The following is a 26,727-nucleotide window of genomic DNA, read 5'->3' as shown; positions in this document are numbered from 1 at the left end:
TTTTTTTTTTTGGTGCTAGTACCAGCGGTGTTTTTTTTTTTTTTATCATGGTAGCTTTGTAGTATAATTTCAATTTCAAGTCAGGGACTGTGATGCCCCCTGCCTTGCTTTTGTTGCCCAGAACTGCCTTTGCTGTTCTAAGTCTCTTCTGGTTCCAAATGAGTTTTTGGATTCTTTTCTCTAATTCTGTGAGAGATGTGCTGTTGAAATTTTGATCAGGATTTAATTAAATCTGTTGAACAATTTTGGAAATAAGGCCATTTTCACTACATTGGTTCCTCCTACCCAAGAAAAAAGGATATCTTTCCATTTTCTGATATCTTCTTCAGTCTCCTTTTTCAGAGTACCATAGTTTTCAATGTAGAAGTCTCTTACTTCCTTCATTAGATTGATTCCTAGGTATTTCATTTTTTGGATGCTATCTGAAAGTTGTAGTTCCCCTAATTTTTCTGTCAGTGATTTTGCTATTTGTGTACAGGACGGCTGTTGATTTTTGAGTGTTGACTTTGTATCCAGCTACACAACAGAATTTGGTTGTTAAATCTAGAAGCCTTTTGATGGAGTTTTGGGGGTCTTCTATACAGAGTATCATGTCTTCCACAAATAATGATAATTTAACTTCTTCCTTTCCTGTCCATATTCCTTTTATTTATTTATTTATTTTGTCTAATTGTTCTGACCAGTGCTTCCAGAACTATATTGAATAGGACTGGTGATAGTAGACATCCTTGTCTTGTTCCTGAATTTAGAGTGAAAGCTTTTAGTTTTTTTTTTTCCATTTAGTATGATGATAACTGTTGGTTTGTCATAGATGGCCTTTATCAGATTCAGATAAAGACCATCTACTCCAATTTTCTATAGAGTTTTTATCATGAATGGATGTTGGATTTTGTCAAATGCTTTTTCTCCATCTATTGAGATGATTTGTGGTTTTTGTCCTTGGCTCTGTTAATAGGGCATATTATGTTTATTCATTTCTGCATGTTGAACCAACTCTGTGTCCCATTTGGGCTGAATCCCACTTGATCATTGTGTATGATCTTCTTGATGATTTGCTTCATTCTGTTTGCCAGTATCTTACTGATTATTTTTGCATCTATGTTCATCAGGGAGATTGGCCTATAGTTCTCTTTCTTAGTTGGGTCCAAGGCTTTTGTGTTTGTAGGTTTTTAATTACATCTTCAATTTCATTGATTGGTATGAAATTTATATCTTTTTGATTCAGCTTTTGCAACCCATATGTATCTAGGAACCTGTCCATTTCTTCTATTTTCCATCTTATTAAAATACAAGTTCTCAAAGTAGATATAGATGATCTTCTAGATTTCTACAGGATCTGTTATGATTTCACCTTTTCATTTCAGTTGCATGGATCTGTGTCTTTTCTTTCCTTTTTTTGATAAGGTTGGCTAAGGGTTTGTCAATTTTATTTGATCTTTCAAAGAACCAATCTTTTGATTCATTGATTCTTTTTATTCTTTTCTTAGTCTCCATTGCATTAATTTCTGCTCTGATCTTAATAATTTCCTCTCTCATATAAGCTTTGGACTTGACTTGCTGTTCTTTTTCCAGAAGCTTGAGGTTCAACATTAAGTTTTTAAACTCATTATTTGAGTTTATTGAGTTTTCCTGATATGGGCATTTACTAACTTAAATTTCCCTTTCATTTTGTCTCATAATTTCTGGTATATTGCATTGGCATTATCATATAATTGTAGAAACTGTCTAATTTATTCTTTAATTTTATCTGTGACCCATTGGTTGTTCAGGAGGGTATTATTTAATTTCCACATGTTTATGAAGTTCTTATGAGGTTCTTTTGCCATTGGTTTCCAATTTCATTGCACTGCGGTCTGCTAATATGCATTGGATAATTTCAGTTTCTTTGCATTTACCTAAGTATGTTCTATGAGCTACTGTATGGTCCATTTTGGAGAACATCCCATGTGCAGCTGAGAAGAACATCTATTCTGATCTTGTGAGGTGCAGCACTTTGTTGACATCTACTATGTCCATTTGTTCAAAAGTTTGGTTAAGTTCTAATACTTAATTGATTTTCTGTCTTGATCTGTCTATTTGTGACAGTGGGGTATTGAGGTCTCTCCTTACAATTGTATTAGTGCTTATTTGACTTGCATGTTCATTACTATTTTTTTTTATATAGTTGCATGCACCAGTATTTGGTGCATATATATTTATGATTGTCCTCTCTTCCTCTTGGATTGTTCCCTTTACAAGGATGTAGTGACTTCTTTCTCTTAATCAGTCTTGGCTTGAAATTCACTTTATCTACAGATAGAATAGCTACCCATGGTTTTTGCGGGGTTCCTTTCACATGGAGTATTGTTTCCCATCCTTTGACTTTCAGCCTATGAATTTCTTTTTGAATTAAATGTGTTTCTTGTATATAGCATATTGCTGGATCTTGCTTCTTGATCCAATCTGCCTGTCTCTTTTGATTGGTGAATTGAGACCATTAACATTGATGATTATAACTGATATGTATTGACTTTGTTGTATTATTTTATGTTGTTGACTCCCCTTTTACCCTCATTGTTTAATTATTCATTTTGCCTGGTGGACTCATTCTGTGGGGATTCATGGAGTTGTAATTCTTGTTATCTCTTTCTAGAATGTCCTCCAGAACATGCTGGCATGCTCATTTGGTGATTGCAAATTTCCTAAGGTGCTCTTTATCATGGCAGTATCTTATTTCTTCATCAGTTTTGAAAGATCGTTTTGCAGAGTACATCAATATGGTTTGGAGATTGTTTTCTTTTAGGGCTTGAAATACTTCACTCCAAGCTCTTACTCACTTGAGGGCTAGTGTTGAGAAGTCTGCCATGATTCTGATAGCTTTCCTTTATAGGTAATTTATTTCTTTTCTCTAACACCTTTTAACATTTAATTCTTATGTTGAATTTTTGGAATATTGAATATTATATGCCTTGCTGTAGATTTTTTTGATCATGGATAATTGAAATTCTATATGCCTCACTGATCTATAGGTCAAATTCTTTTTCCATGCCAGGGAAGTTTTCTGCCATGACATCTGTGAACAGGTTTTTTATGTCATTTGCAGTCTCTCCTGCTTTTTCATTGACCCTGATCCATCTTATGTTATTCTTCTTTGCATCATCTAGCAGCTGCTGGATTGATTTCTTGTAGTACCATGGTATTTTTAAGAAATCTTTCTTTTCATGATTGCTAACCACAAGCCTGTCTTCTATATCTGAGATTGTGCCCTCACACTGTCTCATTCTGCTGTGTATCTTTTCAATGGAATTTCTAATCTGGATATCTGCATGAGTCTGTTTTATGGATTCCATTTCCTTCCTTGTTGGGCATTCATGGTTTCCATTATTTATTTTTTATCTGTATCTACTCTAGAGTCACTAGGCATGTCTTTCATTATGGTTACCATCTCTGTAGTTATTTGAGAAATTACTTCTGATTTGATTTTTTTTTGGAGCCTCTTTCATTTGCTTTCTTAATACCACTTAGGAGAGCCCACGTGAGTGGCTTTCAGGTTGTTACACTTCATTGCCTTCCAGTTTTGCCTTTGGTGAGCTGGATGTCTGGGGTTGCATCTTGTTTAAGTGTCTTCTCATTCTGTATTTTTTTCAGTTTAATTCCTTTATTGATACTTGTAATGGTGAATAGCTTCATTGCTAGTATTTAGAACTTTTAGAAAGGACTACTTCTCAGAGGTGTCCTCCAGATGTACTTGGTTTTTGGGGTTTGAGTCTATTGCAAGATACCTTGTCATGAGAAGTTGCTGCCTTCTTGGCCTGGCCATTGGTTCTTTGGCACTGGCCTATAGAATTTTTTTATGACCCTTAGGCAATCTCAGTGTTAGTATATTAGGAAAAGCAACTAGTTATAGCAATAATGTCACTTTGGCTGAAATAGTACCATCAGCAATAGCAATAGTGCCAAACAACTTAGAAAATGACAAATTGAGGTAGCTGTTAATTTGCTAGATGGATTAGATTTGTTATTATATAACAAAACCCAAAATGAACCAGAAGACTGTATGCAGTAAATAATCCATCAGTATGGCAATCTTCAGGGCAGAAAATTTAAAAGGGATTGAGGGGATAAAATAGAGAAATAGAAGAAATGGAAAAAATTAGAAACAAGACCTGAAGACAAAGGAGGATCACGCAAACTTTTGGAAACTGATGCAGAAGACAGGAGGGAAAGAGAGAAGGAAGAAATAAATACAAAAACAGAACAGAACAACAATAACAAAAAAACTAGAAATCGTGCTCACACTCATATAAAAATGAGAATAAACAGTGAAGGACAAACAAAAAAATAAAAAACACAGAAGAGATAGAAAGTAAAGAAAAAAAAAAAAAACCAGAAAAGCAGAAAAGAAAACAAAATCCCCTTCAAGGTGTGCCTTGGCTGATATTGGTAGACAACATATAGAGTCAGATCTGTTTCATCAGTGCCAGACAGCTGCTCCACGGCCAGGTAGTGCATAATCCCAGCGAGGCTGGAACCAGATCACAGCCCACAGCAGTCCCTGGGCCCCTGTGGTCTTGAACTCAGCTGGGAGCCAGCTGAGGCTCACTCACACCTGAGCCACTCAGGTGGAACTGCTCCGAGTCCCAATCTCAGCTGACCTCTCTCCAAGATGGTTCACAGCCAATAACCCTCTCTTGTGTGAAGTCCCAAAGGGAACACTTCACCAGCCACTGCTACACTCCCCTGGTGGGCTTCTTCATGGAGGCCTCTGGGGTTGCCAGTGGGTTTGATCCACCCCCCCACACACAATGAGTTCAGGCTCAGGGAGAAAGCACTGCTTGCCTCCTCCTTCTTCTTTGTTGAAGTTTCTATCTTCATTCTCCCCATGGTCTTTGTTTCTCACCTCAGATCCTTCCTGGGTCCCAGTGACCCACTTACCTCCTTCTTTTCCTCACATTGCTATAATCCAGTGTCCAGACAATAGATCCCTATGAAGATAGGGAAGGAATCATCTCTGTTTCATAGCTAAGGGCACTTAGGCCCAAGAAGATTGCAGGACTTGTCCAAAGTCATGAATTTGGCAGTGTAAGTTGGGCTGACGTCTCCAACCCATGATACCTAGACCAGCATTCTCCTCACCAATGTCACACTTCTACCTTGCCAGGTGACTCCAATGCCAATTGGTCTTGAATACTTTTCTGTGCCAGCAATGGTATGGCGCCTCTTCCTTTCATTTCCCTACTTAGTTCTCATCATAGCCTTTGAGGTCTTGATGAAGAGCAGAATGTTACTTGAGGTTTGTAAAGAAATATTCTCTTCTTTGGGCAGACTTTTGCATTTACAGAAAGCTCAGCTGAAGTAAGTTTTTTCCCTGAAAAACAAATTTCAACAGCAAAAAAACAAAACAAATTTCAAGGGAAAAATACTCTGACTCTATTTTCTGTCTATGACCATCTTCTTATTACCAGTAATATGTAGTTCATTTTGGGAAAAGAATCTGTTTATTGCTACTTTTTAAATAAAAGGGCATGGTCTGTGAAAGCTGAAGACACAATTTTGGGGCAAGTGTATGTGTTCTTTTTACCCAAAAGGAAAGTTTTAATTATTTTCCTTTGGACTTTATTGTCCATTTGAATTGATGAGTGAAATTCCTTAGTGTCAAAAACAGTAATAGAAGTCTGTAATAAATTCACATGAAGGGCAAGAGCAAAGACTGTTCACATAATAAGGCAACAGAAAAATAGAGAATATCATACCTTTGATTAAATAATTAAGCTGGGGCTTCTATCAGTCCATTCCTCTAACCATTGAAGGAAATTGTCAAAATAATTTCACGTGTATTTGTTGTATAGCTGTTAACCTCTTTAAATAGAAGGATACTTAGGGCTTATACTCAAATTTATACTCATTCATCCCTTTATTCACAAATGTTTATGTGTGTTTCATACTCCATGTTCTAGACTAGATTCTTAGCCTACAATGATGAGCAAGGCAAAATGAGTCCCTGTTCTTCCAGAGGTCACAGGCCAAGTATGAAGACAGGAACTGAACAAATCAGCACCAGCAAAATTAATTCATTAAAAATTATATGTGTGCTATAAATAAATAGGGTGCCAAAAGGGAGTAAATACTAGGTCCCCCAAATTAGCCTGAATAGTCAAGGAATCCACATAGAACTTAAGGCAGTAATTAGCTGAGAAAAAGAGAGCATGGTGGGTAAGAGACGATGCAAAGTCCCTAGACAGTGAGGACCATGCACGGGAATGAAAATGGGGGGTGTTAGCACAGGTGTCCCATGAATGTGTGGATGAGCCAAGACTCCTAGAAGGAGCTCTGGGAAGCCACTGAAGGTCCCTGCAGAGCAGCAACATTTATAGATTCCTTTGGCTGAAGTGTAGGGGGAAGAAACGTGGAGCAACTCAGAGACTAACTTGACACAAAGCAAAAATCTTGCCGCACGCAGCAGGCTGTTACTGTGTGTGGAAAGAAGAGACTTGGTTATGTGATTCCATATGCAGCTCAAGCCATTTGAAATGCTGCTGCAGCTTAGTGTGAGGCCAGAGAAACTTTCTGGGTGGCAGTGAGTTGAGGGTGAAGGAAAGCTTTTCTAGTCATGAAGTCATTTCATATAAAGAGACATGATGCTGTGAATGTTTATGCATCAGACGCAGGAAGAGAACTCCTCATGAACATGTGTGCATTTAACAATGGAAGTAGGGGCTGTGGCGAGGAGTACTTTATATTGCATTTTATTTTTAGTGTATCTGGAAATGAATGAGAGTGTAGAGTCTCAAACCAGAACCAGATTCTCCTGTTCCTGCCTAAATTGCCTCTCACATGGGCCGTTCCTTACAAGATGGCACACTCGGGGAAAGTTTGCAAATGCAGGCTGCTTGGACACATTCCATAGCTATTGTTTTCTATGTCAGGGAGATTGAAAATACCTGTCATTGTGACTATGAGCTATGGGTTACCAGAGGGACAGCTTGTCATTTCATTTTGTTTCCTTGAAAATGTGCATCTTTTTTTCTGCTTAGGTATTCCCTGTAAATGATGAGCCACCGGTCCTAAAGGCTGACCTCATCCCCATGATGCATTGCTCTGAGGGCGGAGAGGTGGTCATCACTCCTGAATACATTTTTGCTACTGACATGGATAGTGATGACTTGAAACTGATGTTTCTGATTGTCCGAGAACCCCAGCATGGGGTGGTGAGGAAGGCAGGAGTCAAAGCGGACCACTTCTGTCAGGGAGATGTTCTCTCAGGGGCTGTGACATACAAGCACACAGGTAAGTGACAGCATCGTGAGCAGCGAGGGGATGCAGGCAACGTGAGAGTCCTAGCTTCACTCCTGGGTATGGGTGCCTGTAGCCTGGCAATGGTAATTCATGTTTGTTTCCATTGAAAATGATACAGCTGCAGTCTGCATCTCATTTTTCAAGTATGATCATCATATACAGCAGCGTTTCTGATCTCAGTACTACAGTGAATTTCAAAGAGTGGAGAAAGAACAGTTGTCAGTTGCTACTCTGTTTTTGATGCTTCTGTTTTGGTCAGTTTGAAGACTTATTTGGCCATTGTACCTTCTGGATTCATAAATCTTAATAAAAATGCTTGATGTAATCTCCTCAAGGAAATTATATTATGAAACTTCAAAGTTGGCCGATCATCAATTAGCTCCTAAGAAGTCAGCTAGTTTGCTGTTTGAGTTCTTGGAAACCAAAGATGCTATTTTCCATTTCATGGGACTTGCCTGCAGCACACGACAGTGTGAACACAGATTAGATAGATCTGTAACAAATGCTTTATAAGCACCACACTTCCATTTCTGGCATCATAATATATTGTTACTTGGGTGATACTTGTTCTCCATGTGAACTAGAGAAGATATTAATTCAGCATTAGATATCTACAAGGTGTAGCACTAGGAACTGTGTCTACCGAGGAGTGTAATCCAGCCCTGCTGTGAAAGGTTTTGATTGAAATGGGCTACCAAGCCCATTCACATGCAAAAATGCCAGCAGGACATATCTGCACCTCATCAAAGTCTCTCCCCTTGCACATCCTCTGAGGTCTGGAGTAGGAGTATTTCCTCAGGAATAATACCAGTGATATCCTCTTGCTGGAATTAATTACACACTAGTACAACTTCCTGTTACTAGTTCATATGCCTCTTTAAACTGAAAATTCCGCAGGGGAAATATGGTGGAGTGTATTAGGTCAGTTGGGTGATACAGGAAGAAAGGGCCAGAATTCAAATAATTTTTTTAATTGAAAAAGATAGAATTCTAGCACTGAGGTGGGGCGGGATCTCAAGGAGGAGAGACAGAGACTGCTAAGGATTGATTTGGAAATGGGAGAAAACATTTTGATGTAATATTTTATATGTACTTTGGAATGATTTGTTAGGGTGCTGGTCATCTTGCTGGTAATTAAAATGGGACCTTTTATTCACTTTCTCAGGCATCTCTTCTTTAAGTGATGTCTCTCTAGCCTCTTATTTGCATGTAGTCTTAGGCATGGTTTCATTAGCTATCAGAACTTCACTAAATGAAATGGCCACTTAACAGACTGTAAAAAGATTCAGTAGCAGAATTTCATATGTCTCAACCCCATGCATACACACGTCTGTGATGTTCTGATCACAATGCGTGTCCCTCTCCACCCTCACACTGTCTGACATACAGTGGGTCTTTCAATATTTAAAATTCTCTTGAAATGCTTTTGACAGTTATAAAGCATCTGCCTTTTTCTCTGCTGAAGCACCCAAGACACTAAATGTTTCACTGTAGGCATTAAATAAAAGTTTATCGAGTAAGTGATGAAGAAATGTTTTAGGCCATTTTTTTTTTTACTGACATGAGCAGGAAGAGCCCTCTTATTTCTGACTTCTCCCAAAGTTGAAGGCAGCTTGTTTCTTTTTAACTCTGAGCTTCAACTCTGTATTTCCAGTTTATCATTCTTTAATCTTTTTGTTTCTCAATGAAATCATCTGTGGGTTTTCCTTGTCATTTTTTTTAACATGGAAAATGATGTCAAGCCCAACACTCTGCAGATTTGACCAGTGTGCCTGCTGAGGAGGGATGAGGGTACCGATCTTTGGGCCCTAGGTTCATGGTAGCTCACAGCACTAACTGCTCTGCTCTGGCAGGCTGAAGGTGGTGCAGGAGAATTACCAAGAGCACGTGGACAGGGCCTTCCTGTCCCCTGGAGAGCAAGCACGCCTACGCCATGCTCTCAGCAGTCAGGAGACAGTCCTGTTTGCCAATAGGCTATAGAATCCCGACATTTTCTTTCTTCTTCCTCTTGCTGCTCAAGCTGGGGTCATTTTCAATCTTACACAGTAAGATCAAAAAAGTAAAGAGAAGCAAAGGGAAATATTTGTTAGTTCTTATCCAGACATCGTTGCTACTTAAAAAAAATCTTGGCTACTGTATGAAAAGGAAATGTTGAAATAAATGACCAAAATGTGGATTATCATTGTTTTTCACCTACCCAGAGTCCTGTTTTGCATAACTGCTGTGTGGTGGCTGGTTATTTATTTAAGGTGGTTAATGTATATGGCAAAACAATTACCAAAGGGACAAGGGCGTGACAAGGGTGTGACTACTTCACCAGATTAGTGCTCATGCTAAAGGATTATGATGGACTAATGAAACCATCACCAGTCAAGCTTCATGCCTTTCCCTTGTTCATCTGTGAACCGTCAGACCCTTGTTAGCCCTAGGTTGCCCCTCCATATGGTGATAGATGGCTGGCAGAGCTTTCACTGGAGGCAACAGATGGACAGGCATTTCTGTATTATTTTCATGACTATATTTAATTTCCTGGTGAGAAACTTCGGTTTTACATTTTATCCACGTAAGTTCCTTCCCTTGCCATTCTATGCTTGCAAAGAGGTGTAAGTATATTTCACCTTGGCTTTCTATATTTTAAAGCAGTCAGGTTTCAATCACCATTGTATCTTCCAGGTGGCGAGGTTGGCCTGGTGCCTTGTTTGGACACCGTTATGCTGGTGGTTTCGGATCAGGAAGCTGGCCCTTTTGTAAATGGCTGCTGCTACAATGGACCTAATCCATCTGTTCCTCTCCACGAGTCCTTTCCAGTGTACGAGCTCAGCATCACAGTATACCCCGTGGACAATCAGCCACCGTCCATTGCAATAGGTAACAATTTGCTTGGGGTTAAAGTACTATTATCTTAGCCACTGCTATACCTGTGGGTCTGTGAAATGATACACTTTATCTACAGGCAAAATATCATAAGCAGTTGCCCTCTAATAATTGCCTCAATAGAAACTTTTGGAAAACCCCAACTCTATAAGAGCTTGCAAGGCAAAGGCAAAAGAGTTTATTTGTTTAAACATTAGGAGAGAGAGAGACAGGAGAGGGAGAAGGGATACATGTGTGCTTTGGGGCGAGGACAACACTGGAATTCTCAAATATTCTGGTTTTATTTCACATGGGAAAATATAATTTGCTGCCTGCTGGAGAGTGATTTATTTTATCCATAATAATTTCTAGTAGAATGAGTATAACAGAGAGACCATTTATATACATTTAACCTTATTTGCTTTTTAGAAAGTCATCTCTTCATGAGCATTATGTAGATGTTCTGTCTCTCAGTAAAAAAAATCAGCATATGTATGAATGTTATTGTAATTTGCAAACTATCTCCCAAGCAATGTTCTGGAAAGGAAGCATTATCCCAGCAGAATAATTAAGCACCAGGCATGAAAAAATGTTCGTTATGAGCAATTCATAATAGCTCTCAGGCAATTAACACTCTGACAAACAGAGGTAACAACTGTTCTTGAGGAGTCCATAAACTACATTTAGTGGCTTATCATTAAAACAGTTTGGCAATTCTTATTTTCATTTGTCACTTCTGTGGAGACACGAGGGAAATCAGAGTTCTTTGAGAATGAGTAAAGGGCTGTACTGGAGCATTCAGTATTTTTTCTGTCTTACCATTATTATCTGGCTTGCTTGTACAAGAAGAACAACAACTTCATAAGTCAAATTAAATTCCACCCGTTACCCCTGAATATTTTCACTGTAAAGAGAATTATGCCGAAGGAAATGAACATCTCCCATGGAAATGTATGTGCATGTGGGAGGCTTTTCTGGATTGGAATTTCGATCATTGCCCTTGTCCTCACCTCTCTGGTCAGAAGGGTCCATGCTGAGTCATAATTACATTATCATTTCTACGCAGGTTCCGTGTTCGTTGTAGATGAGGGGTCCTCGGCAGCCCTTACCATTAACCATTTGTCTGCCACTGACCCTGACACTGCTTCAGATGACTTGGAGTTTGTTTTGGTTTCTCCTCCCCAGTTCGGCTATCTTGAAAACACACTCCCTTCTGTGGGGTTTGAGAAAAGCAATATGGGCATAAGTATAGGTAAGTCATGCTTTCATGACCAATGGTGACTCACCTTTTAGGGATGTGACTGGTCTGATCATGTTTAGTAAGGAGATCAAAAATGTTCATAGCACCATATACATTCAAGAAATTATTACAATAACTGATACTTTTGCATCTTACTGTGTTTTGTTTTAATTTTTATTCTGACATTTCCATGCACGCAAGTTTATACCAAAGTAAATGCAAATTCACTTGTGAGAAGTATGAGAATAAAATGTTTCTAAAGTCTCTTATAGCAGCACAGAATACTTTGATAGAATTAATCTGGTGGGAGGTCACAAAGTCTCAGTCTCACGTCTTCTTGGCATTTTTAATAGATATTGGTACAAAAGACTGGGAAATATATTATGATTTTTACAACTGAGAAAGCTCAAGATGTTGGAGCAGATGACATTAATGTTGAAACCAAAATGTGTCTCATATTTAAATAGCTCTTATATTTCAGGCAAAGACAAAACAACCAAAAGAAAAATAGAAAGCAAAAGCAAAATTCTCCAAAGGCAACATTTTATAAGTAAAGGATTCTCCCGTTTCTTTGAGGCATGTTTTTTTTAATATGAGAGATAATTGGATTTCAGATCAATTGCTTTAAATGTTACCCAATTTTTCCTGTGATTTAATCAACAACTTAGGGTATTTTTCTCTTCTGATTGTAGGCCACACCACAATACCTAAATATCAGGTCAGCTAGTCCCAATTCATGCCATGTATTGCTTAATATGCATGCCAAGTAGACAGATGATTGATTGACTCTTGTTTTGCCGTATGTGAAAGAGGTGGTCTCTTTCCTACCCAAGCAGGACAAACGCTGCTCATCAGAAGCAGTGGTTTAATCCAGGGACACTATCTTTAGTATTCACTCCAGCATGCTGGAGAGCGGTCAGGAAGCCCCTGTGCATCTTGTTAGCAGTCACTCCTCTTCTGTTTTCTATGCAAATCTGAGTCCTTCCGTATGACCCATGGATGTCTGCCTTTGTGTTGAAGATGGGCAGGTGTTGCAGCAACCCCTGATCTCTTATTTGCTTTACCTGTTCCATCTCGGCGTGCTCTAGCTTCCTTTCAGTGGAAAGACATGAAAGCTCTGCACATTAATTATGTGCAGTCCAGGCATCTGAGGATAGAACCCACGGCTGACCAGTTCGTGGTGCGTGTCACAGACGGGAAACGCCGCTCCCCGGAGGCACCGCTTTATGTTATGATCAACCCCACCAATGATGAAGCTCCTGACTTCGTAGTACAGAATATTACCGTAAGAGACGTATCAGAATGTTCCGTTTCTCTTACTATTTTCCGACTTTTATTTTCACCTCGACCATTTACATTGTTGCAGGTGCATTTAACACCTTAAATTGATGAGGGAGAGGCACAGTCTGTAATGTAGTGTGATCCCGTGGAAACTATTCATTTCATAATAGCAATACTGTAGTGTGATGGTAGTGCTATTACTAGACTGCCATATACGGGGTGGAGTACTTACTAGGTTGTAGGTTCCAAGCCTTTACGTACATTCATAATTAAGTCTCATGTCAGGCTTTTAAGGAGATGAATGGTATTATGTTTTAGCCATTTCATAGCTGAAGAAATTTGGCAGAAAGGAACTAAATAATTTGTATGTGGTAGTAATGTATATAGGTATACTGTGCTTTCTCGCGCAGATTGTGGATCCAGTTTTACAGTCTGAAATCTCTAGAAAAAATGTGAGGGCAATTAATAGAATTGATATTTCTTTTTATGTTCCTATTAAGTCACAATTTCTTTTTGAGGCTCATTACATATATAAATACCTTATAAAACCAGAAATAGGTTTATCCTCAAGTGAACTTTTTAAGCAGGTTGTGAAAAGAAACTAGTAGATAAGTTCTGGTTCGCACACAGCTGACTTTCCTGACTTGCTCCCGTTCAGGTGTGCGAGGGTCAGATGATAGAGCTGGACTCGTCCATCATCAGCGCTGGTGACCTTGATGTCCCCAAGGACTCCCTACTGTTCAGCGTTACTCATAAGCCCCGTCACGGCCTCCTTGTCCACGGGGTGTTCCTCAAAGACTCGCTTCAGAATAAGCAGCTGGCCAGCCCTGAAAGGACACACGAACTAGTTCACAACTTTTCCATGGACCTTTTCAAGTCTGGTATTCCACGTCCCACTTTTATTCACTTGTTGACTTAATAACTTAGCTTACCCTCGTACGTGGGCCCTAAGGAACTCAGCTCATACATGCGGAGAACGGAATTGTGGGTTGACAAATGGAGGCTGACAAATGGGGGATGGGAGGTGTTGGTCAAAAGGTTGGATTAACACAGGACGTGAAGCTAGAAATAATCGATAATTTAAAAAGTCATAACATGTTTTCTTTCACTTTGACAGTTTCAGTAAAAAATGATTTTTGTCTGCATAGTGAGATCCTGCCTCAAAAACAAAGAGATTTTTATGATTTTGGTAATTTAGTGGAAGTTTTAAAAGTCATAATAAAAAATTCCTTTTTACGACTATTGGGATCATGGAACTAGATTTTAAGAGATTTGCCTGCCAAAATTCACACAGTTGAAACAAATATAGATCCACATATAATAAAGACTGATGAGCCTCTGAGAAAATAATTTGCTCTTGAGGGAAATGACACGTTGAAATAGCAGCCTAAGTTATTTCTTAGTCACTCTTTTTTAAAAAAATGATCTTATCTCATTTTCCACAAAAAGACTTTCAAACTTTGATCCCAGTGTGCCATTCTAGAACGACAGCCTGCTCACATCCCCCTCTTCTCCATGCCTTGTATCTTCCCAGCCTGGAATGTCCTTGTCCCCTGTCCTGTGAGACAGTCCCTTCTGCACACAGCTTCCACTCGCCTCCCCCTGGAGCCACCTGGACTCCCCGGACTATTTCTTCCGTGCACTGGCTTCATGCTAGCACTCCTGTGGCATCTTCCTGTTGCCCCTCGGTTACTTGTTTCTGCCGTCAGAGTGTGGGCTTTCCACCCTCACGTCCATTTTGTAACAGTCCCACAATATTGCCACACGTTTGCACTGGAAAAGCTAATTCAGACATTTTTTGGTTCCTTTCCATTGTAAAGAAGTAAATTCTGGGGCTGAAGTGATCATAGGACCAAATAACTGCATGCTGCAAAAAAATAGGATGTATTGTCACACATATACTTTAATTTCAAATTTAAGACAAGGGAGAAAGAAATAATAGTACAAACTTTACTCTCAGGAAAAGTGTCACCAGGTTTGCTCATTACCAGGTTAAATAAGTATTTCATCCTCATTGTGTAAAGTGTAGACTGCATAATCACTTTGAAGGAAAATTAAAAATGTTCACATACATTAATATTTAGGTTAACATTTCCAGAGATTAGATTTTTCGCCTCTGCTTTATCTTTGGTTCATTTATGCACATATTAAAAAACCTAGATATTCTCTCAAACACGTCCACACACATAAATATATAAAACTTACAAAACTGCTACCATCTCATGCAATCTTTTTTCTTATGAAATATAATAATTTTCTTATACTTTGAATATTAATTGAAAACATAATTTTTAATAATTGCAGTTTCTTGATTTGTTTTACAGTGTTTCTATGGATGTCCTGTACTGCAACTTAATTTTTGCAATGGATTCTTTGAAAAGTTTTATTAGTACCTGGTTGTAGTACATAATAATTCCATGCAGATGGGGATTGGTACCTGTACATAACACATCTTAATTCTTTTTCATCCTTCCCTTATCCCTCCCGCTCACCACTCTTGGTTTCCTTTCCTTTTGCAAAAGATCTATGTCCCTTTCCTATTATCATTTTCCTATTATCTATCTTTTATTTTGCTATTTCTGATAGTTTCCCATTTCTTGGTATTAAACTTTACATGTTCATAAACATTTTAAATAAATCTTGGTGTAAATCTCTTAGTATTTCTGAGACTTTGTAGTATGTTTTGAAAACAGGAAATGTAATTCGTTCAACTATGTTCTTTTTCAATGTCGTTTTGGCTATTCAGGGTTTCTTGCATTTCTATAGTATTAGGTAGCTTTAAAAATATAGTTAAATAGAGTTTTTATGTTTAAATTTTGATCCATTTAGAATTTGTAGTTGGTAGGTGGTTCAAGATAGGATTCTAAATTTTCCTCAAGTCATTCATTCTGTTACTTTCATTTAAACACACCAACACCTAATAAATTCTTTCCATATGAATTTTACATTAAGACCTTCTTAAATTACTTAAACAAAGGATCTTTAATTGGCTATGAAGTCACTCTTTTACTTCACAAACCAGTTTCAGAAATTAGAACAGGTTATGTGTGATGCATTGGGATGCTTCCGTCAGGAGAAAGATTTACTTTTTCTCTCATTTTTCCTTCTTCCAGGAATGAGGTTGACATACATGCATGATGACTCGGAGAGCCTTGCCGATGACTTTGCCATCCAGCTGTCAGATGGGAAGCATAAGATACTTAGGACCATTTCAGTAGAGGTTACCCCGGTTAATGATGAGAAGCCAACACTGAGCAAGTAAGCTTCCCGGAAAGAGTTCCCTTCAGGTTTCTATAAAACCCTACGAAGTATGGAGCACTGGGGACGAGGCATGAGTGTACTCTAAGAAGCAGCCCCTTGGGCCTGGGATACAGCTCAGTGGTACAGGCGCCTGCCTGGCAAGTGCAAGGTCCTGAGTTCGATTCCCGGTACCCAAAACAAAGCAAAACAGAAGCAGCCCCTCTTCCGCAGCTCACTGGGAACCCTCTGTGCAAATGCTAGTTTAACATAATCTCTTTTTAACAACTAGTTCTTGGATGACACTGGGATTGAACCCAGGGGCACAGACCTACAGCTCAATCTTTTTATTTATGTATTTATGTATTTATTTATTTGTTTATTTATTTATTTATTGTTTTGAGGCAAAGTCTTGCTAAATTATTCAGGTCTGCCTGAAATTTGCAATTCTCTTTTTTCCCAAGTATGGCAGCTTGGGTTACACGAACATGCCACCACACCTGGGGATTAGTCCTTTAACTATTTGATTTTGTTATAAAAATTCTAACTAGGAACAAAAAGTGAGAATGACTGAACATACAGTATAAAGGTGCATTCTACTAACCATTTAAACGTGCACACATACATCAAAGTGCAGTCAATACATAGATTCAACTAAAGTATGGCCACGTTATCTGTAGCCAGTCCTCGCAGTGGATTTGATCAAACTTTCAACTGCGTGACAGAGGGCAGTGATCAACCCCTCTTCCTTCCTCAGCTTGTACTCCTTGGTCCACCACATCTCTGTTATGTTCCGTAGTAGAATCAACACCCTCTGCCACCTCATGTCAGAATTACTGCCTTAAAAATTTCTGCTGTTAATTGCAGACTGCTGGCTGTGGTGGCACACGCCTGTAATCCCAGCACTTGGGAGGCTGAGGCGGGAGGATCGTTGCAAATTTGAGGCCAACCTCAAAGGCATAGCGAGACCCTGTCTCAAAAAAAAAAAAAAAAGAAAAAAGAAAACTGCAGACTTTCTTGTGATCTCCGTCTCTACTCAGAATTTGATCATAAGGTTCAGAGATTTTATCAGTTGTATTTGTATACAACTGGCCATTTCTTTTATACCTGCTAACTGTGCAGCACTGTACAAGTACCCAGAATGTACAGAATGTTAGGAAACCCTGCTCTGGGGTTAGGTGTAGGTAAGTGTCTGGCTCCTAGACAACGTTACCTCTTTATTCAGTGGTGCACCAATGAAAGGTGTCAGAGAGACAGTCTAAGTTTTTATCAGGAACGGAACAACTTTCTGAAAACATGTAAAATGCTGAGGTCTCCTGCATGCTGCAGAAAAGAGGGCCTCAAAGAAGTCCCTTCTTTATCATGCCTGCTGTCTCACGGTTCTTGTATGGGCCACCAGGTAGGTCCTTAAAAATTATTATGGGTTGCTTAGCATGCAGGAGGCCCTAGGTTCGAGCCCCAGGATGCCCAAACCAAAACAAAACCATAAAGCATTATGGGAAATACTGATGATGAGTTTTTGGAGGACTGTCTCACAGACATCAATTTGACGAATAGTATTCACTGGACATTTCTCAGTCCCTAGTTGGAATGTCAGACTGGCTTGACTTTGATTTATATAGATGAAAATATGAAGGGTATTGCAATGTTGCAAATCTTTTGTCTAATTATTTAATTTATAAGAGGGAAAGGAGTGAAAACTGGCATTTATTAAGTGCTTACTATGAGACAGACATTATATTAGATGTTTTCACATATTCTTTTCTTAAATCCTCATCCAAATTGGGGGAGGGGCTAGGTATTATTTTCCTCACAGAGGAAAACCAGGAGCAGACAGGTAAAACTGCTCACACCAGGCCCTCTTCAACTTTAATGGACTCCAAAGGCCACGCCCTTGCTATTAATCTACTTGAGATAGTTATATCTACAAGATCGCCATGGCCGCCTCAAAAATCCCTTCTTTAATGGCCTGAAAATAGATGCTGAGGTATTACAAGGGGAAGAGGAGAGGATGGATATGATCAGTCCCTTTTTATGAGGAATAGAGGGGTTGGATACAATCAAAGCATGTTATGTACATGTATGGAAATGTCCTTGGATTCCATTCGTCAGTACAATTAACCCGACTAAATAATTATAATGATTTTATAGGATGTTATAGTCACCTGTTTCCCACATCATACAAAGTCACCAGGTCCATTCTGTGCTCCTTTGACAGCATGACAAAAAGATCCTTCAGGGAGCTCCCTTAGACTCACACTAGATTCTCTTTTGCAATCAGCAACTCTTGTGTTTTGAGTGGTTGTAAATATTTCTCCTAATTTTAGGAAGTGCCATTGGATGTTCACTTGACAGGCATTCTTACAACTGAGTGCATTTCTGCATATCATTTTTAACTGTCTAGTTGGGTAAGGAAGAAAAAAGAAGGAAGAAGTATTAAACCAGCCACAGTAAAATATAGGCAAGCAGTAAAAAAAAAAAAAAAAAAAAGGAAAGTAGCAGACTCAGCAAATGTAATACTGCTCATCATCACGACCCTCTGACATTATTATCCACTCTGACGTAACTTTTTATCTGAGCGGCATTGTTTTCATCAGTAAGTTTGCGTGGAATATGCTGTGTTCGCAACATGTGCTCCTCACTCTGGAATATGGGGATAAAATCTCAGTCATGAAGCGCATTGGTAAATTCCAGTGACCTTCAGTCATTTGACACCAAAAAATTAAAGATGATGTTCTCACTGTTAGTTTGCTTTATGGTTCAAAATAAGAAATACGCTTATAAAAACGAAATGTTTGGCTTAATTATTTAAAACTCTCCTTTTTCTTTTTAAAAATACATCTTTTATTTTTAATTGACAGAACTGACCCTCTACAGCATGTTGTTTCAGTACATGTCTGTTTAGGGGCAGGTCAGGGCAATCGGCATACCTAGCACCTCGGGTATCATCATTTCTTCTTCAGAATCTCTCCCTTTCCTTTGCCGCCCGGTTTCCTCCTCTCCTGTGAGAAGGAGCGAAGCTTGCCCTTTCTCTTCCTTCCGCGTCCTTGAGCAGATCACACTGCTTCTCCTCCTACAGTGTGTTCTGTTGCCTGTTCCCTCTTGCGTCTTTAATCTCTCCCCTTTTGTTCCTCCTGTTGACAGACACGGGGTTGCAGTTTGTGGTTAAGCGAGCACGTGCTGGAGTGAGAGGGACTCAATTCAGCCACTTACCAGAGTCTGACCTTGAACAGAAGAGTAGAACAGCTCCTTCCGCATCTCCCTTAACCTGTGTGTCAAAGGCAGTAATCCCAGGGTCCTCTTCAAAGACTAAGTGAACCAGAATATGTAAAACTACTCTAAGACCAGCTAGTGCACGTGAGCGACTGATCCTAAGTGTTCATTATCATCGTAATTGCAAGCCGCTATTCTCACTGTGAAAATACAAAGGAGCCCAATCCTCATTCATTTCACTGCCGAGCTCTTCTTCGGAAGAGTAGCTTATGGGGGGCTTCTTCCATTTCTGCCCACTGCCTCGGAGCACTTCATCAAAGTGACTCCCTTTAATATTACCTTTTGTTTTCCCACCAAATCTCATGGCCCTCCTTGCAGGCTGGACCCTGTTGCAGCATTTCCTTGTTCGTTCTTTGAGATGCTGCAGCAGGTGCTCTCGGTTCCCTCGACCACTTCCGGTTCCTGCGGCAGTGGTCGGGAACGCGTCCCGCAGAGGGTCAGGGCGCAGCCTCAGAGGCCTGCCGTGCCTTGCTCCACTCTTCCACCTCGAGGCTGCCTCTGAGTGGCTGTAGCTCACTCAGTCCCCAGGCCGGGATAGCCGAGTCTGGGGGGCACTGCTTTTAAGCTTGGGACCTGGAGGATCAGATAAACTTCCCAGCTTCTGGAAGTTTCATCTGAGTCTCATTCTGCATGGTTCTTTACAAGATTCCCCGCAGGTGTGCAGCGTATGTACCATGTAGGGGGCTGAGGCATAAAAATTTCTTGGGCCCAAAGGTCAGGGTCAGCATGGGCGAGCTTCTGTTTCTTTAATAAAAAAAACTAAAACTTAAAAAATCCTCACCTAGATTGAACCCCAATTACCCATGGCAGTAAAAACACCCTTTGCTGTCTTTTTCTCTTTTCCTTCTCACCTACACCCTCTCTCCTGCTTCCTGGGAGTGCTTTCTAAATAAATGACCTGAGCCACCTTGTCCCAGGACCCTTTCAGGGTAATCCAGATTTCAGCCCTCTTGTCTTCTCTGATATTTAGTTCTGATACTTTACCCCACCAAACCATTTATCTTCTTCAGCATATGAGCCTCCTGTTTTCATTCATCTATTTCTTTCTATAATCTCAACACACTCCCAACCAATAGATTCATTAGTCTTCTAGAATAATGGTATTACTATTCTCCAGGAAAGAGTTCAGTGAAAGTCTTCTATTGCCTGGGAAAACGTCAGTCCTGGGTGGGCTAAGCCCCTCCCTACGTAAGAGAAATTATTAACCGAGATGTTCAGGCATTGACTTCTCAGCAGAGGAACTTAAGGCAGCTGGAGCCAGCTGGTGCTGCTTAATGTCTTTGATCTGGGCCCCAAAAAATTCAAGTATGCAGTACGCCTCAGAAACAAAGCTGTCAAGTGACCAGAGAACAGCCATAGTCCAAAGCTAGAAAAAATGGCAGAGAGCATTCCGTTGCTCACTGGGTTGGTACCAGAGAGAACGCTGAGTCATTTGTGGACACAGCAGTCCTGCTTAAGGTCGGTAGAAGCAGCGTCCAGGGTAGAAGCAGCAGCCACCCCTGCCTGTCTGCTCGCTACACCAGTGCGCAGCTCAGGCTGTCGGGAATGAACCAGCCAAAGCTCCTGGTTCTGGGGTGACACGACTTGCCAAAGACTGAAGCTTCCAAAACGTTACCAGGGAGACGATGAGTCGCACGGAGGTCACAGATTACCTAAGAGCACCAAACTCAGGATGCTGTATCTCTCAGGGGACTGGAGCACGGGGCAGACTGAAAGTCAGTTGATGTCTTCCAGTAAGTTTCTGTCTGTGAATTGGAATGATAGCGCCTCACCCACTCACTGCATGGCACTATTTTTTTTTTTTTATTTTTATTTTTATTTTTCTCCGGTACCGGGAACCGAACTCACGACCTTGCGCTTGCCAGGCAGGCGCTTTTGCCGCTGAGCTAAATCCCCAGCCCTTGCATGGCACTATTATTACCAAATGAAATACTGGAAACAAATCATCTTTAGAGCTACACCTTAGCTTATAAAATTATACAGTTCTACATGTATAAAAGCCATCAGAAGTATCACCTGGTACTCTACTCATTGTTGCCATCTCATTGTCTGTTGAGATCTGACCATGTAAAGTGAAGGAATTCATTTCATGTGTGTCTGCTGGTCCCTTTCAGGGCTTTGTATACTGAGTATCACTCCTTAACTGTGGAAGGGCGGGAAATGTAGCAGTCAGTGTAAGGACCCTGTGCTAGAGCAATGACTCCTGATTTTATATCAACCCAGGTGTTTTCCTTTTTGTTTTTGTACAGGAAGGCTGAAATTGTGATGAATATGGGCGACACTCGTATTCTTTCTAGTGCTGTTCTTTCTGCCATAGACAAAGACTCACCTAGGGAGAAGATTTACTATTTATTTGAAAGCCTTCCCCAAAACGGGCAACTTCAGCTTAAGGTTAGTGGCCTTTGTCCCTTTGTTTTTCAAAATGAACGTAGCAGGCATACATTTTCTCAGCACACGCATTCTCATAATTGTGTTTATTCTTGAATAGGTCTATTTTTTGCCCAGAAGTAGAAATTTTAATCTTCCTGCACCATGGAGAACTCATGCCTTTTTAAGTTTTCTTACTCAACTAAGGGTAAATTCAACCAATCTTAGGGTTCTTCATCGTGTCTTCCCCAGATCATCACTAAATTCTGAGGGAGAATCCAGCATCTTTTAAGATGTCTTTACTCCCACCGTTTTTTGTGTGATCCATGTAACTTTCCTCTTTGGCATCCAGTGCCTCGGTCAGAGAACTCGTTCGGGCCCAAGCAATCCATTCTGCCTCTCCCCTTCTCCTCCCGTCTCCCCACCCTGCTCCGCGTCCTCTCTCTCCTCCTCCCAGGTGAGGAACCGTTCCTGAGAACAGGGAAAAATGGATTATTCTTTCATGACAGTCAGGCTTAGGGAAATTTGAAGCTCCTTCTGCTCCAGTGTCCCAACAAATGTTTCTGTCCTTGTGACACCCTCGTGCAGGGCCTGAGGGCAGCAAGTCCCTCCTTGTTCAGACTCCAACCCTCACTTGAGCATTGTCACCGGCTGCCTTCTCAGTGGTCTGCAGCAAGGACCAGCTTGCTCAATTTTTTTCCAATGCTCACGTTGCTCCCTGAGCAGGGAAAAGCCTGATCTCGTATCCAGGCAGACAGCTCATACAGCAAACAGTAAATGAGCCACACTGTTCGGTATTCCGTTTGGGATATATGTAAAAGCTAAAAGATTAGTCCCATGTCCTTTGCTGCTCTAGAGTCCTCAGGTTAAGACTGGTGTGGGAAAAGCTTAGAACCAAAAGGCACATTTGGGGGAAACTTCATGGGGGTGCTCATCCCACCCTGCTAAAATCTGTCAGATTTTAATAACTGTTGTATTTGATTGCTGTAAAATCCAGCATTACACAGTGAAATAGCATTCACGGATTTGTATACGTCCTGGACATTATTCACTTTCATGGAAAGCAAGGAAGCATGAAAACTTTAGGGGATGCTCGAGGTCAAGTCACATGGCTCTATTGCTAACTTTCCCAACAGCTTATTTATGGATCAGACCTCCTTGTTTCATCATAGTCCTAGAATAGCAAGATTTCAGCCTGATTCAGACTGTGCACCTGATGCTTAAAGATTAGCCCACCCCAAATTATAGACTGGAAAGGTCAGTTGAATAATCAGTCAAAGTGTTTGTCTGAATGGTGGATTAAGACCAGCAGAAACCACTAGCCATCCCCAGTGTGATTACTTCGCTGAATGCTTGACTATTGGTGGAATGAATGTCCTAGAAAAGCAAGGATTCATTCTGTGTGGAACAGCAGCTTGATTGTCTTAGACTGTAAGTGCCATAGAGAATCAGAGTGAAGAGCAATCACTGATTTAAATTGAGGTACAGCTGTGTCCTTATTTCATTTCAAAGAGTAATGAGGCAGAAATGCAGCGAAAGCTCACACATTTGGGTAGCTTGGGAACTGAGCTGTTTGGGGTCTGTGAAAATCCAGATGGGTCCACGCTCCCAGTAGGGCTCCACAGCGTTCTCTGCCCCTCCTGTGGGGCCCCCAAGGCTGTCTCAGACTAGGGACCAGGAATCCAGGCCTCCTGGACTACGGCTTCCTGTCGGTTTTCCTTGGTTTTCTCATTTGGGATCTCCCTTCCACTTTCTTCCTCAGTGGATTATGTCAAGTCAAGCTCACCTTTGGGGCTGTGAGAGAGGAATTAGACAGAGATAAGAGACAGCCAATGGTGTCTTCTCTTGTATTTATTTTCTTGGGCAAGATTGCAAGGAGGAAAAATTAAACTGGTAGGCTGTCTAGTTTAAGACCCGAAGGAGGATCTGTTTGAAAAACTTTATTTGCAAATAGATCTTCGGATGAAAGCAAACCCTGAACTTGAACAATACAGTTAAGTTTTACCCACTAAATCCTGGGGCAGAACATGCATCTGTGAACAAAGATGGGCAAAAATATTAAAGAGAAAGAAACTTTGTGAAGTAGAATGACATGAAGAGAAGTAGAAAGAGAGGAAGGAAAAGCCCTTTCGGCAGAAAGTGCGCGACTGCAGCGTAACGTGCGAGAGGGAAGCGCGAAGTGAGCCATGGGAGCTTCTGTTTTAGTCTTTTAAACCAGCCAGGAAAAGCACAGTATGATTTCACATTGTAAGTGTTTTAATTGATATCTTCCTTGAATTACATCAAATGCCTTTTTAATGAGATTTTTTTAAGGGAAACTGTGTGTACCTTAAGACAATAGCCATAGGATTATTAAGAAGGTAAAAATTTATTAATTCGCTTATAATAATCTCAGTTGTTAGGCAGCCCCCAGAACAAGAACCTCTTTTTAATTGAAAATGCCACAATTTTTTGTGCTAAGCTGTGTGCAGAATATACTCCTAACTAGTGTTGGCGTGTTTTTAGACGGTCTGGATAAAAATAATGTATGATATTTGCAGTTTGTATTTTTTTGCTGACTTAAGATATAAATGTAGGGAGTGATAGGGATCCTGATCATTTTCTTTAGCTTTTAGTAAGGCTAGAAAATGAACTAGAGAATAAATTCATTCCTTCTATTTTTTCTTATCAGTGAAGCCTAGTAATGAACCACCTGGAAAAAGCAAGTTTGATTAGTTGTACAATGATATGAGATAAAAAAAAAAAAAAGAAACTGCAAAAGAAACACATTTAATTTCTAAAGAACCCATTCCAGCATCTCAATTGCCCACCTGCTCTCATTATTTGGAATATTTAATCAGCTGTGATTGCTTGTGATGAATACCTTGGAAGTACTGATGCTGTTGAATTGCCACATGACTTTGTCAAAAATCCTTTGGTTGAAGCGAGTTTTCACCCAAGATCTTAAATTATTTTAATATATTTTCTTGAAAAGAAAAAAATAAGGCAATATGGCAAAAAAATCATTTGGAATTTTCCTGAAATATTTTTGCTGGAGGTTTCTTGGGAATATGTAAAATATCCACTAACTCAGCTGGACAAACAAGCACGGGCAGCTAACTAATTCTGGCACCTTTCAGATAGGGAGGGACTGGGTCCCCCTCTCCCCGGGCATGAAGTGCACTCAGGAGGAAGTGGATCTGAACCTGCTGAGATACACACATACTGGGGCTGTGGATTCACAGAATCGAGATCGCTTCACCTTCTACCTCTGGGATGGTGACAACAGATCACCTGCATTTGATTGTCATATCGTCATCCAGGACACGGGAAAAGGTAAAGGTGTGCTTACAGTGTGTACTGAAACTGACTTTTGTAATGAAATAATCTAGTCTATGTGTTCAACATTTGTCTTTTTCTCCTGCTGTCCCTCCCTCATTTCTTTTCTCCTTCCACCTTTTGCCCTGAAATCCCACCAATTATGATTCCATCCTTTTGACTTCTCTCCTGCTTCTCGAGGGATGCACGGGGTCCCAAGAGCAGCCAGTTGTACTTCCTGTCCCATATCCAGTCTCGCCCAGTATGCAGTACGGCAACACAGGCTACTTTTGTGATGAAGAGTTTTGATTTCAGAAAATTCTACTAAATTGATGTGATAACTCTAGTTTCATCTTCAAGAAGTGAATTATCATTTGAAAGTAGAGTTTCCAAAGAGAAATATTTCCAATATTATGTGAAAGCAAGTGGAATGGATGTATTTCACATTTTATAAAATAACAAAAAAGGACTTTGTCATTGAAAAATTAGAAGCTGTCATTTTTTTTCTCCACTTTGAAAGTGCTAGTACAAACACTGTAGGGACAAGGAAAAACACATAAAATAGTAAGTTTCTCTTGAATTAATTAAGCAACTCATTTGCATAATACAAGTCAATGGCTTATAAATGGTAGGTAGAGGAAAGTTTTCAAAAAAGAGCTCAACTAGGGAGGCACACACACACCTTTATGCTCAACTGTTACTACCTGTAATTTTGCTTAGTGGGTGCGAAGCGAGCAAGTATCATATCTTACTCATCTACATAGTCACAGAGTCTAAACATTCCCAAATGAAGTATCGCCTTAGATTTTCAGTACCCTCTTCATTGACTGAATGCTTCTTTATTTTGCCTTGTTTGTCAGGAAGCTCAGAGTTAAATTGGATGTTAAGCATAGTAAGTCTTGCTTTGTGTGTGTGGTAGAATTACAATTGTCCTGAATTTTTTAAAAAAAATTCTGTTTGGTTGATCTTTTGATATTTATTTTTGACAATATATTTTACTTGCTTGTTTTCCAGTGTAAAATGTGTACCTTTAAAATGTCTAATAAGGAACTCTCAGATAAGCTAGATGTTTCTGAACACATTTTTACCTCTCTCTGAGAGAATTATGTTCATTTACATGTATATCCAGGCAAAACGCACACCAGTGACACAGGTAATATTAGGACAGACAGCTACTGTATTAGGGCAGGTTATCTTCTCATTGACTTAGCACCACAAAGTTTCATGGCAATGGAATCAAGCCATATTTCATATTTCAGTCATCCTGGCACTGTCCCTGTCTAGACATTCTGTTGGCTTGGAAAGTCTCCGTGTCACTTGGAATTGAGATGTGGAGGAAAGTTCCATAGGGTAGGGTTTCACCCATTGAGTTTGAATGCTATGTGCCTCTCTTGGGCAGATTCTGGTGCCTGAATCACGGAGAAAGTGGACAATAAAAACTGCAGCAAGGCACCCAGAAAGAAGGCTGGCAAATGCCTCACCAGAAACCACACAATTGACATATGATTATTTTCTGAAAGGCTTAATGAAAACCTATGTTAAATAGATACATTGGTCTATTAATATTTTCAGAAGCTCAGTATCAACAATCTTCCTTCCTTCCTTCCTTCCTTCCTTCCTTCATAATCCTTTTATCACTGTACAGTGTTGAATGCTATTTTCCTGTTGTTTTTAAACAACTTAACAAGAATTTTCTTAAATTGCATGAGTTTATAACCATGTAACTGTGATTGTTTATCTCCAAGTAAAGGTTAGTTGTGTAGTTAGATTTAATTATAACCTTACTATTGAGCATTTGCTCATTTCCATCTGGGAGCTATTATAAATAACTTTAAGTCTTCCAGTTGTGCCGTGTGTTATGCTTTGGCCAGGGGCAAAAAAGACATCTTTGAGAGACTCCTGGG

General features: G+C 39.9%; 1 protein-coding gene across 3 annotated transcripts in view; it reads left to right on the top strand.

Annotated features, from left to right (window-relative positions):
• The window catches only part of Frem1 (FRAS1 related extracellular matrix 1), a 147,415-nt gene that overhangs the window by 66,809 nt on the left and 53,879 nt on the right, over window positions 1–26,727 (top strand). For all 3 annotated transcript variants that reach the window (XM_013516387.1, XM_013516389.1, XM_013516388.1), the window contains exons 16-23: window positions 7,014–7,266; window positions 9,949–10,143; window positions 11,195–11,380; window positions 12,457–12,653; window positions 13,308–13,530; window positions 15,763–15,907; window positions 21,409–21,550; window positions 24,646–24,841. In XM_013516387.1, the coding sequence (XP_013371841.1) occupies window positions 7,014–7,266; window positions 9,949–10,143; window positions 11,195–11,380; window positions 12,457–12,653; window positions 13,308–13,530; window positions 15,763–15,907; window positions 21,409–21,550; window positions 24,646–24,841 (1,537 nt within the window). The remainder of the gene's footprint in view (window positions 1–7,013; window positions 7,267–9,948; window positions 10,144–11,194; window positions 11,381–12,456; window positions 12,654–13,307; window positions 13,531–15,762; window positions 15,908–21,408; window positions 21,551–24,645; window positions 24,842–26,727) is intronic.

The sequence above is a fragment of the Chinchilla lanigera genome, unplaced genomic scaffold, assembly GCF_000276665.1.
Source record: "Chinchilla lanigera isolate Chin_1 unplaced genomic scaffold, ChiLan1.0 scaffold00033, whole genome shotgun sequence".
Lineage (NCBI taxonomy): Eukaryota > Metazoa > Chordata > Mammalia > Rodentia > Chinchillidae > Chinchilla > Chinchilla lanigera.
The sequence above is the reverse complement of the archived record's forward strand: the minus strand, read 5'-3'. Positions and strand labels throughout refer to the sequence as shown.